This window comes from Herpailurus yagouaroundi, unplaced genomic scaffold (genome assembly GCF_014898765.1).
Source record: "Herpailurus yagouaroundi ecotype Mexico unplaced genomic scaffold, PumYag 200, whole genome shotgun sequence".
Classification (NCBI taxonomy): Eukaryota; Metazoa; Chordata; class Mammalia; order Carnivora; family Felidae; genus Herpailurus; species Herpailurus yagouaroundi.
The window spans coordinates 4363774-4378294 of NW_024412431.1; the positions used below are offsets into that span (position 1 = coordinate 4363774).

General features: G+C 55.0%; 1 protein-coding gene across 1 annotated transcript in view; it reads right to left on the reverse strand.

Annotated features, from left to right (window-relative positions):
• Window positions 1-14521, reverse strand: part of CACNA1A (calcium voltage-gated channel subunit alpha1 A) — a 270223-nt gene that overhangs the window by 20556 nt on the left and 235146 nt on the right. The window contains exons 28-33 of the mRNA XM_040450093.1: window positions 13801-13900; window positions 11086-11246; window positions 8809-8946; window positions 7367-7568; window positions 6173-6337; window positions 2862-2972 (exon numbers count right to left, since the gene is read on the reverse strand). Of these exons, the coding sequence (XP_040306027.1) occupies window positions 2862-2972; window positions 6173-6337; window positions 7367-7568; window positions 8809-8946; window positions 11086-11246; window positions 13801-13900 (877 nt within the window). The remainder of the gene's footprint in view (window positions 1-2861; window positions 2973-6172; window positions 6338-7366; window positions 7569-8808; window positions 8947-11085; window positions 11247-13800; window positions 13901-14521) is intronic.

Consider the following 14521-nt stretch of genomic DNA (forward strand, 5'->3'; position numbering starts at 1 on the left):
CCCGCGCCTCCCCCCCCCGGCCCCCTCCTCCCCACACCCCAATCACATAATGCACCCCCCCCGCCGGGCGGGGGCCCCCCCCCGGGGTTGGAGTTTGGTTATACAGCAGGTGCTCAATGAATGGATGCTGTTTCGTAATCATCTAAAAGGAATTCATGTTCCACTGGCACTTTTGGTATTTTGGCAGATGCTGCTGGGGCCCTGCCCACATCCCCTCATATTTCCCCTACACACCTTCCGTTGCTCTGCCCAGGGTCTTTCTCTGGTTGCAAATTAAACGGCTCCTCCTGGGAGCAGCCCTTGATTATGACTGATGGGCCTTGGAGGATAAATACCCCGGCTCTCCCCTCAGGTGGAAAGAGGCGGCAGTATGTGCTCTCTGCTGCCTCCTGCTGGTCCTCAAGGGAACTGTGCCCCTTTTGCCCACAGTGGGAACTGGCTCCATTAACACACCTTGTACTGGCTGCCTTCTGGCTCCCGCCTCACTCCTCTCCCCCACACTGAGTTCCCTGGGTTTCCAGATAAATTCCTCGCACTCAGTCCTGATCTCAGGCTGTGCTTCTGGGGGGAGTCCAAATGAAGGCAACTTTCTAGGCGTCTGGCCATAGGCTTTAGCCCCTGGACGACAAGGGTCCCTCCCTCCCACCCCATTGCCTAAACTGCACATGGTGAACTTCACCCAAACCAGAGGGGGCGGCTTCACGCAGGCCCCTGGGGGATGGTCGGGGGCGGGGAGGATGGAGCCCTAAGCCGCTTCATTTACCAGAAGATCGACGGGGGTTACAAAAACCGCACAGCACAACTGGGCTGGGCAGGTCCCGCGTCTGAACCTACGCCACGCTCCCCTCTGCCCTGGGAGGCCGGATGCACGGTACTCCTGTTTTGTAGATGTGGAAACAGGGGAAAAAGGCCATGTGCCTTGCTTGAGGCCACGCAGCTAGAAAGGGGTTTGCACCCTGATATGGGCACGCCAGAGCCTGATTGCCGCCCCCGCCCCATACGTGTTCTGTGAGCCATCCTGGTGGCATCCCCAGGACCGAAATGCAGAGTCGGTGCCCTTGCCCTGGCTGCGGGGTGCCTCCCCTTTCTGCCTGTTGTTCAACACTAGATGCATCTTGGACTCCCCTTGGGGCACTCATTAAAGATACGGATTCAGATGGGGCGCCTGGGTGGCGCAGTCGGTTAAGCGTCCGACTTCAGCCAGGTCACGATCTCGCGGTCCGTGAGTTCGAGCCCCGCGTCAGGCTCTGGGCTGATGGCTCGGAGCCTGGAGCCTGTTTCCGATTCTGTGTCTCCCTCTCTCTCTGCCCCTCCCCCGTTCATGCTCTGTCTCTCTCTGTCCCAAAAATAAATAAAAAACGTTGAAAAAAAATTAAAAAAAAAAAAAAAAAGATACGGATTCAGGGGCTCCCACCTGACCAAGTGAGCCTGAACTTCCGGGGCTGGCTCTGGGGGGATCATTCAATTTTAAGGCCTCATGGCGACCCTTCCTGGCATTTATGGGGCACTCACTCCATGCCAGCCCTCACCCTCAGCCTTCAGGCACACTGGGGTTCGCAAGGGCTCTTCTGAGGAAGAGGCAGAGGACGGGCCCTCGCGATGGAGAGGTGAGGTGACACAGTCCGGATGTGAGTTGAATCAAGGCCTCTCTGGTGTCCAAACTAACACCCTTTGCCACCTTGGGAATCCAGCCTCCACCTCGCTGACAGCCTGGCGAGGCCACAGGCTGTGGGCCACTCTCCTCAGAGAGGTGGACAAAGTGGGTGGGCAAGAGGGAAGCATCCTGTTCTAAGTCTGAGCTTGGCCACTCACGGGGGACCTTCTAGAAGGTCCCATCACACACCCATCAGTTCAGTTCAGGCCTTATTGGCTTTTTTTTTTGGGGGGGGGGTGCTGTGAACCTCCCTGGCCTCCTGGGAAGACCTTCTCAGAGGAAGCTTTGTAAATGCATAAAATAAAATACCCAGGATTGCAAGGGCACCTGTTACACCGAAATACAATTATCAAAAACTATTTTTAAACGGTGATCTAATGATTAACGCACTTCTTCATTAACACATGAAATAATTTCCGGCGGTAGGTTTGACGGTCACCGGCGTTCGAAGCAGGCTGAACACGAACAAAAATTTGGAGGAACCTGCTGCCTCTGTCATGCGCTATGGAAAGACCTGATTTTTATCGGTGACACAGAGAGTTCTGGTCACACTGCAGGGGTTGGTCTGCCTTCAAGATGGAAGGAAATGTTAACGTCCAGTTAGTGGCTTGTGAAAACTAGAGACGTGATCTGCTCACGTCTAATTTCACAGCTCTCCCCCCCGCGCCCCCCCCCTTCCCCTGCACCCACGGATCAGTGGGCTTCAGGTTAAGACCACTTGCATTAGTCGGAGATGAAGACAGGCTAGGGGGCGACCAACTGCATTTAGAAAAGAAAAGCTCCGCCATCAGTGGAAGAGCCCGTGACGCAGGCAGAGACGGGATTTGGATTCTGGAAAACTTCACGTCGGTTGTCTATTTGCGCGTCTGGGTGCTGCCTCCCTCGCAAAAGGTACGCCTGACTGTGGATTGTGGTTAGAACGGCTGGGACACCACGGACTTGGCCCGGTCCGGATCTCAGTTTCCTTAAACTGGATGGTAATCGCCGCCCCCCCGCCCCCCCGCCCCCCAGTTTGGATCGCTCTGAGGAATGACGGCAGGTGCATGCGCCTGGCAAGGGCTGGGTCTCCTTGCTGTTACCTGGCAGACGCAGGAATGACTAACAAGGGTCTGTGGGCACTGGAGGGATGCTCAAGCTGCCGCTGCGGTTGGGGAGATCATCACCCACCATCCCCGACCCACGGCTCTAGCCCCAAGGCCGTACTTACCAGAATCCCGAAAGCCATGACTTTCAGCAGACATTCCAGAGAGAAGAGGGAGGTGAAGACGATGTTGAATACCCTCAAAGCGTTTTCATAAGCAACCGAGGCCCCGTAGAACTGGAGTAGAGAGGAGGAAGGACGCTGGGGTCAGCGGGCAGGGGGGGAGCTGGGGAGGCGGCTCTGTGACTGTCCTGTCCTGGGGCAGGCGAGACCTGGACACTGGCCTTCCCGACATGCTGTTGGAGGTGACCCAGGCCCCCCCGGCCAGCTGTTCCTGGGCTGGGCTAATCTTTTCACATCCAAACACGCACTTTCTTGAGTCCCACCTTAGCACCCCAGATCCCAGGACCGCCTGCTTAATGCAGCTCCGGATGGAATGCAGGAGGAGGTCTGTGGCATCCTCTCTGCGGGGTTTTCTTTTCTTTTTTTTTTTTTTTTTTCAGATCTTCTATGTATTTATTTTGAGAGAGAGAGCAACAGCACAAGAACAGGGGAAGGGCAGAGAGAGAGAGTGAGGGAGAGAGAGAATCCCAAGCACTGTTAGGGCAGAGCCCGATGTGGGGCTTGAACCCACGAACCGTGTGATCACGACCTGTGCCGAAACCAAGAGCACGAGGCTTAACCCACTGAGCCGCCCAGGCGCAGCGCCCCCCCCCCTTTTTAATCCTTAGCTGTGCACTCCCATGAGACTGCCCCCCAGAACACTTCCAGCACCCCCAAAAGTTTCCTTGCACCCTTTCCCAGTCAGTAACCTGCCCCAGAGATAACTGCTACTCTAAGACTTCCTTATGAGGTCTTCTTGCCCAGACTATTTAATTATATTCAAATTTATAACCTTCAGCCCTGAGGACCAGGTTACAGGAGACACGGCAGGTGGGAGAAGTCACAATACCCCATGAGGAGACTAACGCACCCACAGGTGGGACAGTTTTCATTCAACTTATCTGGTTTCCTCAAAAAGTCAACAGCATGGGGCAAGAAAAAAAAAAAAAAACGGTATGGGGAAGACAGTGATTTAAAAGACAACAGCCAGGGGCGCCTGGGTGGCTCAGTGGGTTAAGCATCTGACTTTGACTCAGGTCACAAGCCCTGCGTCGGGCTCTGTGCTGACAGCTCAGAGCCTGGAGCCTGCTTCGGATTCTGTGTCTCCCTCTCTCTCTGTGCACCCCCGCATTTGTACTCTGTCTTTCTCCCTCTCTCTTAAAAATAAACATGAAAAAATTAATAAAAAATAAAAGACAACAACCAGAGGCCATGTGTAGCCCTTTGGATCTTGGCTCAGAGAACAACCCATACTGTAAAAGATACTTTGGGGACAATTCAATACGTATCTTAGAGAAATCTTGTCAAGCATAAGAATATATAGGAAAAAAAAAAAGAATATATAGGAAAATTTCTTATTTCTTTTTTTTTTCTTATTTCTTAGAAATACATACCGAAGAATTTAAGCGTCCAACTTCGGCTCAGGTCACGATCTCACGGCTCGTGGGTTCGAGCCCCGTGTCAGGCTCTGTGCTGACAGCTCAGAGCCTGGAACCTGTTTCAGATTCTGTGTCTCCCTCTCTCTCTGCCCCTCCCCTGCTTGCACTCTGTCTCTCTCTCAAAAATAAATAAACATTAAAATAATTTTTAAAAATCGATGAAATTGGGGCGCCTGGGTGGCTCAGTTGGTTGAGCGTTGGACTTTGGCTCAGGTCATGATCTCGGGGTATGTGAGTTCGAGCCCCTGGTTGCTCTGTGCTCACAGGGCAGAGCCTGCTTCGGATCCTCTGTCTCCCTCTCTCTGCCCCTCCTCTGGTCATGTGTGCAAGCGCCCTCGCTCTCTCTCTCTCTCTCTCTCTCTCTCTCTCAAAATAAATAATCATTAAAAAAACAGATGAAATGTCCAGAATAGATAGATCCACAGAGACAGAACACAGACTGGCAGTTGCTGGAGGCTGGGGGAGGGGGATGGGGGCGGTGACTGCTCACGGGGACGGGTCCTCCTTTTGGGGTGATGAAAATGTTCTGGAAGTAGGGAGAGGTGATGGTTGCGCAGGGTGGTGACTGTACGAAACTGCCCCTGAATTGCACACTTTGAAATGGTTAATTTTTTTTTTTTTTTTTTTTTAAGGAGGCTCCATGCTGGACACGGAAGCCCACCTTGGGGCTTTAACTCCCAACCCTGAGTTGAGGTCAAGAGTCAGATGCTTGACCGACTGAGCCCCCCAGGTGCGCTTGAACTGGTTAATTTTATGTTATGTGAATTTCACCTCACAACAACGACAACCACAAAAAAAAAAAAAAGTGAGAGAGAGAGAGAACAGATGAAGCCAACACAGAGCATGTTCCAAATGGGCACCTCTGGGTGACGGAGACCGGGTATTCAGGGACCCGCAGCAATCCCAGGGGATGCTGATTAGAATTTCAGAATCCTGGCCCCACCCCGGATCTTCTGGACGAGAATCCACATTTTACCAAGATCCCTAGATGATCCGTGAACGCACAGCAGTTCGAGAAGCGCTGTGCTGTACTATTCCTTTCTGTCTGTTTGGAACCGTTTAAGGATTATAACGATGGAAAGAGAAAAGAGCTTGCTTGCGGAGAAGCGTTTCAAGCAAACGCAGGCACTGGTTTTTCGCCAATTCAAAAGTTGGCAGCTTAGGGACCGCGTGTTTTCAAAGTGCCGAGACATGTGCCCATGTCTTTGCCTGGACTTCCTCATTCAATCCTCACCCCCGCTCGAGGTCGGGAGGAAGGTGCCGTTATTATCGTCCTCGTTTCATTGACGGGGAAACTGACGCCTGATAGTTGCTGGCCCCTGGCGCCAAGTTAAATGCTAAGTCAAACAGCGGGCTGGGCTTAAATCCTGCCCTTTGGTCTTTAGACCACAGGGTGCCAGGTCCTGGCTTTTCACCCGGAAGGGACTCCACTCCGCGGCCCCAAGGGTTGCAAGGTCCTTACCTGCCCCTCCTTTCTCATTTCACCCATCGCACGTTTCTTGAGGGCCTCCTGTTCCCTCACGCCCAGGGATGTGCCGAACCCCAGGAATTCAGGGCTGAGTGGGACTTGCCTGGCCCCTGTGGAGCTCACAGGCCAGTGGGGCAGACGGCTGGGCAACCCAACACCGACATTACGGCCCGTGGGAGAACCGCTAGATGGGTGCCTCGTGCCGCTGCGGGAGGCCAGGGAGGGCTTCCTGGAGGAAGGTCCCCGCAGGTGACGTCGGAAGGGGCTCGGTCTGGGAGACTCGTGGCAGGCGGCTCCGCTCTGCCGGTGGGCGGGGGGGGGGGGGGGGCGGGCGGCCTTGGGAGGTGTGGGCGGTGCTGGGGGCTCACCTTCATCATGAGCACGATGGTGTTGAGGGCGATCATGGCCATGATGGTGTACTCGAAAGGCGGGGACACCACGAACTGCCACATGCGATACTGGAAGCTTTGCTTGTTCTGTGGCATGTGTCGGGTCAGCGGTTTGGCACTGATGGCGAAGTCGATGCAGGCCCTCTGCGGGAGACAGGCCGGCGGCTGGACACGGGGCACCCCCCCCACCCCCCGGCCCTCGGGCACGTCAGCCGAGCCTGCCCCCAGCCAGGATTCCTCACGCCCGCTGGGTCTTCTCGCCCGCTTCCTCCTGCCAACACCCGCGGTTCCCTAAGAAGTCGTCATCTGCCCACGTGGGATGCCATCAGCAACCCTGCTTTGCAGGCTCAGAGAGGCTGAGTCACTTGCCTGAGGCAGCACAGCTGCCAAGCGGGCCAAACCCGAACCTAACCGTTCTTTCCTACTGAGCTCTTTGCTTTGTTTCCTCCTTCCCTTCGAAGGACGGAGGGATAATGGCCATTCAGTGTGAGGGGCCAACAGAGCAGAGGAAGGATGCATTCCCAGGTCCTCCACCTGGCTGAGCTCGGACGGCTCTAGAAGAGCCAAGGGCCACATCTGCGCTCTCTCGGGAGGACTGGAGTTTCACTCACAAATATGCACCACCCTGCCCTCGGGGAGATTACACTTCGCCACCCCACGGACATCAGACACAGATGTGTGACTTCCTCTGGCCAGTGAGATGTGGATGGGTGGGTGGAAGGGTCGCTTCCGGGCACAGATCCCCCCCCCACCCCCCCGCCCCCGAAAGTGCACAGTGGTTTGCCATTATCTCTTCTTGATCTGAAGTGTCTCGGAGAGCAACCAGGATAAAGGTAACGTGGACCAGAGCCGCCTGGACGTGCGGTGCTGGGCAAGAAATCAATCGATTCCTGTGTGGGCATCTGGCACGGAGATTCCGGACATGCTTGTTACTGTGGCCTAACCTCGTCTGAACTGACTGATACATACGCCTTCTTTCGGTGTGTTTTCCTCTGGCAACCCCATGAAGGGCGGCCCTACAGACCGAATGCTGCCTGGAGGATGCTGCTGTGCCCTCCCCAGATGCCCCCAGCAGCTGTTTCCTGGACGCACGCGTGTGCCTGTGTGTGGGCCTGCGATGGGGGGGCGGGAGCTGTCAATTTTTAAGTGAAGGATGCAACTGGGAAGCGGCACCTCATTTTTCTCCAGGCTGTATTCCTCCATCATCTTGTCCCCCTGCTCCTGGAAGGTGATGATGATCAAGGCCACGAAGATATTGACGAAGAAGAAGGGAAACACCACGAAGTAGACGACGTAGAAGATGGACATCTCCATGCGGTACCCGGGGCTGGGGCCCTGGTTCTCAAAGGTGGCGTCCACGGAGTGCTTGAGGACCCTGGGAGGCGCGGAGCGGGGGGGAGGGGGAAAGCGGGACAAGCAACGGGAGTGCAGGGAGACGTTAAAAGAAATAGTCATTATTTTCCGACCCCGATTCCTGTGGTGATTTTACGAAGCCAGAAGACCTTCCCTCCTCCTTCGTCTGGGGGGGAGTGTGGCCAACGCTCTCAGTTACCTCTCCCACCGCGTCCCGAGGGCTATCAGGGGCTAGAAATGATTTTATCTATGTCCTTGGCAACCCTCTCAGGGAGGTCGTTACTGGCCCCATTTTGCAAATGAGGAAACTGAGGTTTGGCAGTTTAAAGTGACCTGTCAAAGTTCACCCACTAAGGCCTGGCCAAGTTGGGATGGGAAACCAGGCCGGTGGGGACGGATGGGAGGGTGTATGGGAGTCATGGAGGCACACACCTAAGTGCGTGTGTGCTGGGGGGGGGGGGCATTTAAGCACAGGTGGTGGTGCTGGGAAGGTGTGGTGGGGATGAACATGGGAGTGTGTGTCTGCAGAGCTGCTCTGAACAGCTGCACAGGTTGTGCACTGCTCAAGGGCTCTGTGTCTCAGGGGTGCCATTCGTACTGGAGACATGATAGATTTGTGCATTTACGAGGACAACTTTTTGGCAGGTGGCCACGAAGTACCTTATTTGAACAAAATCCTTCGGTACATTCCGACAACATTCTGACAGATGGAAGTGAAATCTGTTGAGGAAGCGCTGCCGAAAAAATTTGCCCAAAGGTGCCGTATGGGCTAGCACTGGCCCCGTGTGCATGGGTCCGGCCCTGGACTTGCACAATTCAGCCTCACCACAACCCTGACTGGCCCTGTCTGGGTGAGGAACGGTCCTGTGGTCAAAGGGACTTGGAAAATGCCACGTCCAGGCCTTGTCCTTGGAGATCTGTGCTCACCAGCACAGAAAGGGTTAAGAGGACGTGACTGCCTGCGTCCACGGAGCCCTTCTGCAAATTAGAAACCGCACCCCATCTGGGAGGGTGCGGGGCCCTGACTCTTAGGGTTCGGCGAACTGCACGGAGGGAGGCCTGCGTTTCGGCCCCAAACGAGCCCAGGCTGCTGTTCTGGTGACGGGGCCCCTCGTGCACCCAGCGGGGTCTCCACCTCGGGAAGCCGGGAGCAAACCCCTCCTGGTCCAGGCCTTTCTCGGCGCTGGGCTCTCAGACCCTTCCCCATCCTGCTCCCCGGGGGCCCCCGACTCCCCCGTGGCGCTGTCTGGTGGGCCACTTACTGTGGCCAGCCTTCTCCCGTGGACACAGTGAAGAGAGTCAACAGAGCCCAGAGCACGTTGTCATAATGGAACTCATACTTCTTCCACTGTCTGTCCCGGGCCTTCACCTCGTTCTTCTCGTACAGGAGGTACTTGCCGCTGATGCAGAAAATAGGGGCCGTTACTCAACGGAGGAAGGGGAGCCTCATCTTTGGTGACCAGAGGTCAGAGGACGAGGAGGCCCACCAGCCCACACGGCATCCCTCAGCCCAGGGAGTGGAAGCCCCCCGTGCGGCTCTCTGATGGACGTGCGCACCCCCTCGGAGGTCGTCACATGAGGCCACGGCCCCTGCTCCCAGCGGGAGAGCTGACTCAGGACCCAGCACTGTCTTCCAACATGAAAACTTCCAGTCCTGCGGGGGGGGGGGGGGGCCCCAGGCTTGGGGGGTCGCTGAGAGCAGGGAGAGAGACAGGAACTTTTCTGGGTCCATCAGGCCGAGGGGGACGGGGGCTGCTCCTTTTTAGGGCAGCGATACAAGGCTTAGCCCCGGACCCGTGGCCGAATGGAGTCCTTCCAACGTCAGGAAACAGCCTCCGAGATAACGACAGGCTGCCCGTAACATTTTACACGGCGACAGCATGTACTGGGCACGTCGGTAAGGGCCTAGCGATTTCCATCATGAGGGGGCGCCCGGGTGGCTCAGTCAGTCAAGCGTCTGACTTCAGCTCAGGTCATGATCTCGCGGTTCATGAGTTTGAGCCCCGCGTCGGGCTCTCTGCTCTCAATGCAGAGCCTGCTTCACCCAGCTCCTCTGTCTCCCTCTCTTTTTTAAATTTTTATTTAATTAATTAATTATTTATTATTTATTTATTTTTTCAATATATGAAATTTATTGTCAAACTGGTTTCCAAGTCTCCCTCTCTTTACTCCTCCTCCACCCTCTCTGTCTCTCAGAAATAAATAAACATAAAAAAAATTAAAAAAGAATTTCCATCATGAAGATGATCCAAAGACAGGCGGGGCGGGACTCCAGGCCCACAAGTTCTCGTCCACAACTCCAAAGTCTAGAAAGTTCTGAAAACCAAATATCTTCCTCTTAACTCAGAGGGTGAACGTTATGGCTTGCAGACCGAATCTGCACCTGTTTCTGTACGGCCCACAAACTAGGAACGGTTTTCTACGTTTCCAAGTGGTTGAAAGCAAATCGAAAGAATGCATTCGTGACAGATGAAACTTACACCGACATTCAAGTTTTCGTTTCTAGAAATAAAATTTTAGGGGAGCCTGGCTGGCCCAGACGGAAGAGCATGCGACTCTTATCTCAGGGCTGTGAGTGAGTTCAAACCCCACATTGGGTGTAGAGATTACTAAAAAATAAAGAAATAAAAAATATAGAAATAAAATTTTATTGGAACCTTTGTTTATGTGTTGTCTGGCTGCTGTGTCATTTTTTTAATGTGTATTTATTTTTTAGAGAGACAGCGGGGGGCAGGGGGGGCAGAGACAGAGTGTGAGTGGGGGAGGGGCAGAGAGAGAGGGAGACACAGAATCTGAAACAAGGCTCCAGGCTCCGAGCTGTCAGCACAGAGCCTGACGCGGGACTTGAACCTACAAACCGTGAGATCATGACCCCAGCTGAAGTTGGACGCTTAATCGACTGAGCCACCCAGGCGCCCTTGGCTGCCCCGTGTCACGATGGGAGCTGCAGCTGAGACCATGGACTCCATAAAGGCAGAAGTGACGCGCCATCTGGCCCTTGGCGGACAAAGTCCGTCCACCTCTCATCTAATTCGTTTGGCGACAAAGCCTGACCCCCTGGACCTGAAGCCCTTTATACTTGCTTTTCGTCCATTTGCTGCAAAGTGACGTGACTCCCAGCCCCCCCTCCCCCAAAAGTTTGATTACAGGGATGCCTTAGACCCAGCGGAGAGAGTCACGTCCTGCGTGGAACACGCGGTACACGATCTTTCTCAAACAACTGCAAACTATTCTGAATTTTGAAACACATCTGCCCGTAAAGGTTTTCAAACAAGGGGACTAGGACGCGTGTCAATAACCCCCAGGTCGATCCCACGTGGCGACTGAATGAAGAGTTAAGCAGCCAGCTTAGGGCGCATCCTACCTAGAGCTCCAACCCCGACGCTTGTCCTCCCTACTCCAGACCCCAGCGGGCGGCCCCTGGCTCACTTCCGGAGCCCAACACTCCAGTCGCCAAGCCCGGTGGCTCGTGCTTCCGGCCGCCCCGCCCCACTCCCGCCAGCCCCTCGGTGGGGGCACCGAGGAGAGCGGAGACCCACCGACAGTCTTTCTCAAACTCCTTGGATTCGTCCGTGCAGTGGAAGAACTTCCCCTTGAACAGCTGCACGGCCACCACGGCGAAGATGAACATGAACAGCATGTAGACGATGAGGATGTTGAAGACGTTCTTGAGCGAGTTCACCACGCAGTCGAACACGGCCTGGGGGGACGGGGTGGGGTGGGGTGGAGGGGAGAGCGCGCGTGAGGGACTGGGGGCCTGCCCGGTCAGTTGCCTCCAGCAGCCCACGATCATCGTTCCATTTCACCGACCAGGCCTCACGCCCAGTCACGCGGTTAAGGCCCCGCGGCTCTGGGAGGTAGGTGCTGGGGCTGCACTCAGCCCTGGCTTTCCGTGCATCTAATCCCCGCCCCCGCCGTTTTCAACTCCCGGGAAACGGGGCGGCTTCTCTGAGCCTAAGACAAGCTCACAGCTCTTCAGGGCAGGAGGAACGGGCAGACAAGGAATTTCCTGTTAATTCTGTGTCCCTGCTTGACTCGTGGCCCTTTTTCCCATCCCCTGGAGCTGCGCTCTCACGCCCTTTGGACCGCTGAGCAGTAGGGGGCGCTCTGCCGGTGAGAGCCGACTTCACGTGCCCGGGAGATCCTGCCCTGGGTGACGTGGAACCCTCTCACCATCTGCCCAAGAAGGCAGGGGTCCAGGCCCGGAATGTCTCCCACCCCGTTCTGCTTCTAACCGCAGCGGGTCCTAACCACAAGCGGACAAGGGTCCTCGAACCTACTGGAACTACAGGCTGGCTTTGGCAGCTTTCCCCAAGGGAGAGTGTGCATAGCTTTCCTGGGGGCTTTTATTTATTTATGTTTTATCTAATTTGATTAATTAATTAAATATTATTTTTCAGAGGGAGAGAGACAGAGTGAGAGCGGGGGAGGGGCAGAGAGCGTGGGAGACACAGAATCCGAAGAGGGCTCCGGGCTCCGAGCTGTCAGCACAGAGCTGGACGCAGGGCTTGAACCCACGAACCGTGAGATCATGACCTGAGCTGAAGTCGGACGCTTAGCTGACTGAGCCACCCAGGTGCCCCTCATGGGGGCTCTTAGAGGGGGCCGTGACCCAGGAAAGGGTGAAGAACCCCAGAACTGAATACTGCTGGGCCTCTCCGTATTTCAATGCAAGCAAGCTTTCACGTCCAAAGGGCGGCCACCTATTGGCTAGCGATAGTGCCAAAGTCCTGGTGACAGGGGGCATTTCTTTAGGGCCTGCAGGAGCCCGACACTAAATAGTGCTGAATCGCACGGCAGCGAACTTAATCACTTCCCTCGTCTTCAATCCTCTCGAGCGAGCTAGAAGGTCATGCTTAATTGCTACTGTTAACACCTAACCCTGATACTTCTTTTCCTTTTCAGCCTGCGTTCAAAGTCCTTTCCAGGTAATCTTTTTGGCCGGATCTTATTTATTTATTTTGAGAGAGCGCGCCTGCGCGAGCAGGGGAGGGGCAGAGAGAGGGAGAGAGAAAGAATCCCGAGCAGGCTCCACAAAGTCAGCGCAGACGAACCGCGAGATCATGTGGGCCCTGAGCTGAGATCAAGAGTCGGATGCTGAACCGACTGAGCCACCCAGGCACCCCTCTTAGGCTAGATTTTTTTTTTTTCTTTTTTCTTTTTTTTTTCTTGGGACAGAGAGAGACAAAGCATGAACGGGGGAGGGGCAGAGAGAGAGGGAGACACAGAATCGGAAACAGGCTCCAGGCTCTGAGCCATCAGCCCAGAGCCTGACGCGGGGCTCGAACTCCCGGACCGCGAGATCGTGACCTGGCTGAAGTCGGAGGCTTAATCGACTGCGCCACCCAGGCGCCCCTAGGCTAGATTTTAAGAACAGTATCTTGTCTTTTGGGAACATGTGTAGTTTTATCTTCTGTTGGGTTCTTTCTGCTCTTCCCGCTTGAGAACCTTGACGCGGAATTTCTTTTTAAAATACGTTCACAGGGGCGCCTGGGGGGCGCAGTCGGTTAAGCGTCCGACTTCAGCTCAGGTCACGATCTCGCGGTCCGTGAGTTCGAGCCCCGCGTCGGGCTCTGGGCTGATGGCTCAGGGCCTGGAGCCTGCTTCCGATTCTGTGTCTCCCTCTCTCTCTGCCCCTCCCCCCTTCATGCTCTGTCTCTCTCTGTCTCAAAAATAAATAAAAACGTTAAAAAAAATTTTTTTTAAATATGTTCACTGAAATTTAAAAAAGTGATCAAGGAAATAAACATGAAGAGAGGATACAGGTGGTCCTCAGGTGGAACACCAATTGGAAAGATGCGTTTGAATGACTAGGTTTCATTTCCTTTTCTTTTCTCCTGAATGACAAGCTCTGGGAACTACTGGTTCACACTGCTGAGGAACAGGAGATGCTCGAACCTAGAACTGGTAGGTGAAAAGTCAAAAGCTACGTGGGACCAGAAACCTAGTTTCTTGCTTCCCACATTAGGGTTGTGCCCGACTGTTATCCATACGACAGCTTCGTGGGAATTAGGAAAGGGGATCCTGACCTCAAGACGCTTCATCTAATGGAAAATTGTCATAATACACAGATTCTGTCAGGTCAACGCACTTTACTGCCATCTGCTGGAAAGCTGTAATAATAAATACATCCATCTACGATGGATGTGATGTTACCAGCACCCCTTTCAGTGTCGCGTCCTTGAGCAGCGCTCAACCTGCCCAACTGTACACGGCAGCAACCCTGACGGGCCTCCCACCTGCCCCAATCTCACCTTGAGCTTTGGCAACCGCTTGATGGTTTTAAGAGGTCGTAGCACCCGGAGGACTCGGAGGGACTTAATTGTGTTGATGTCCTTTCCTTTGCTGTTGCCACTGTGGAGGGACGTTAGGGTACGGAGAGGGGAAAAGAGGGAGCAGAAGTCAGTCTGGGTGGGGGGTGGCCCACAACTCCACGTGACGCTGCCCTCTCAGGCCCAGGAGTCTGGCGTGAGCCTGGCACCGGCCTGCCCTTGCTGGGGAAGAGTGGTGAGCACCCCTGCTGTGTTTGGGCTCAAGAGGTAGCCAGCAGACGGCCTTCTGTGGTCCCGGTCTCAGGACTTGTTAAGGGCCCTCCACCACTTGGCTGGGCCTGTGTAACTGCATGGGGTGGCCCTCAGACCCAGCATGGGGCGGCCGGTGGCACCTGTGGGCTCTCGTTGGTGCCGGAGAGCGGGATTCCCTGCCTCCCCTCCCAACAGGATCCAGGAACGCGTTAACGTGGCCCGCCCCCAATATTCCCCGAGCCCGCGCGAAAGCAAAGAACCGGGACGTCAGAGGCTGACGTTGAACCTCTGCCAGGGTCTCCGGCCTCATTCTTCCAGGGTCTCTCTCTTAACCCATCTTTTCTACGGGGTTCAGTGCACGCTCTGCTGGACCGGGGCCCTAGCCATACAGCCCCTGCAGAGGCCGTGATACCCTTAGCCAACCACGATTCAGGTCCCCCAAAAGGAGGGC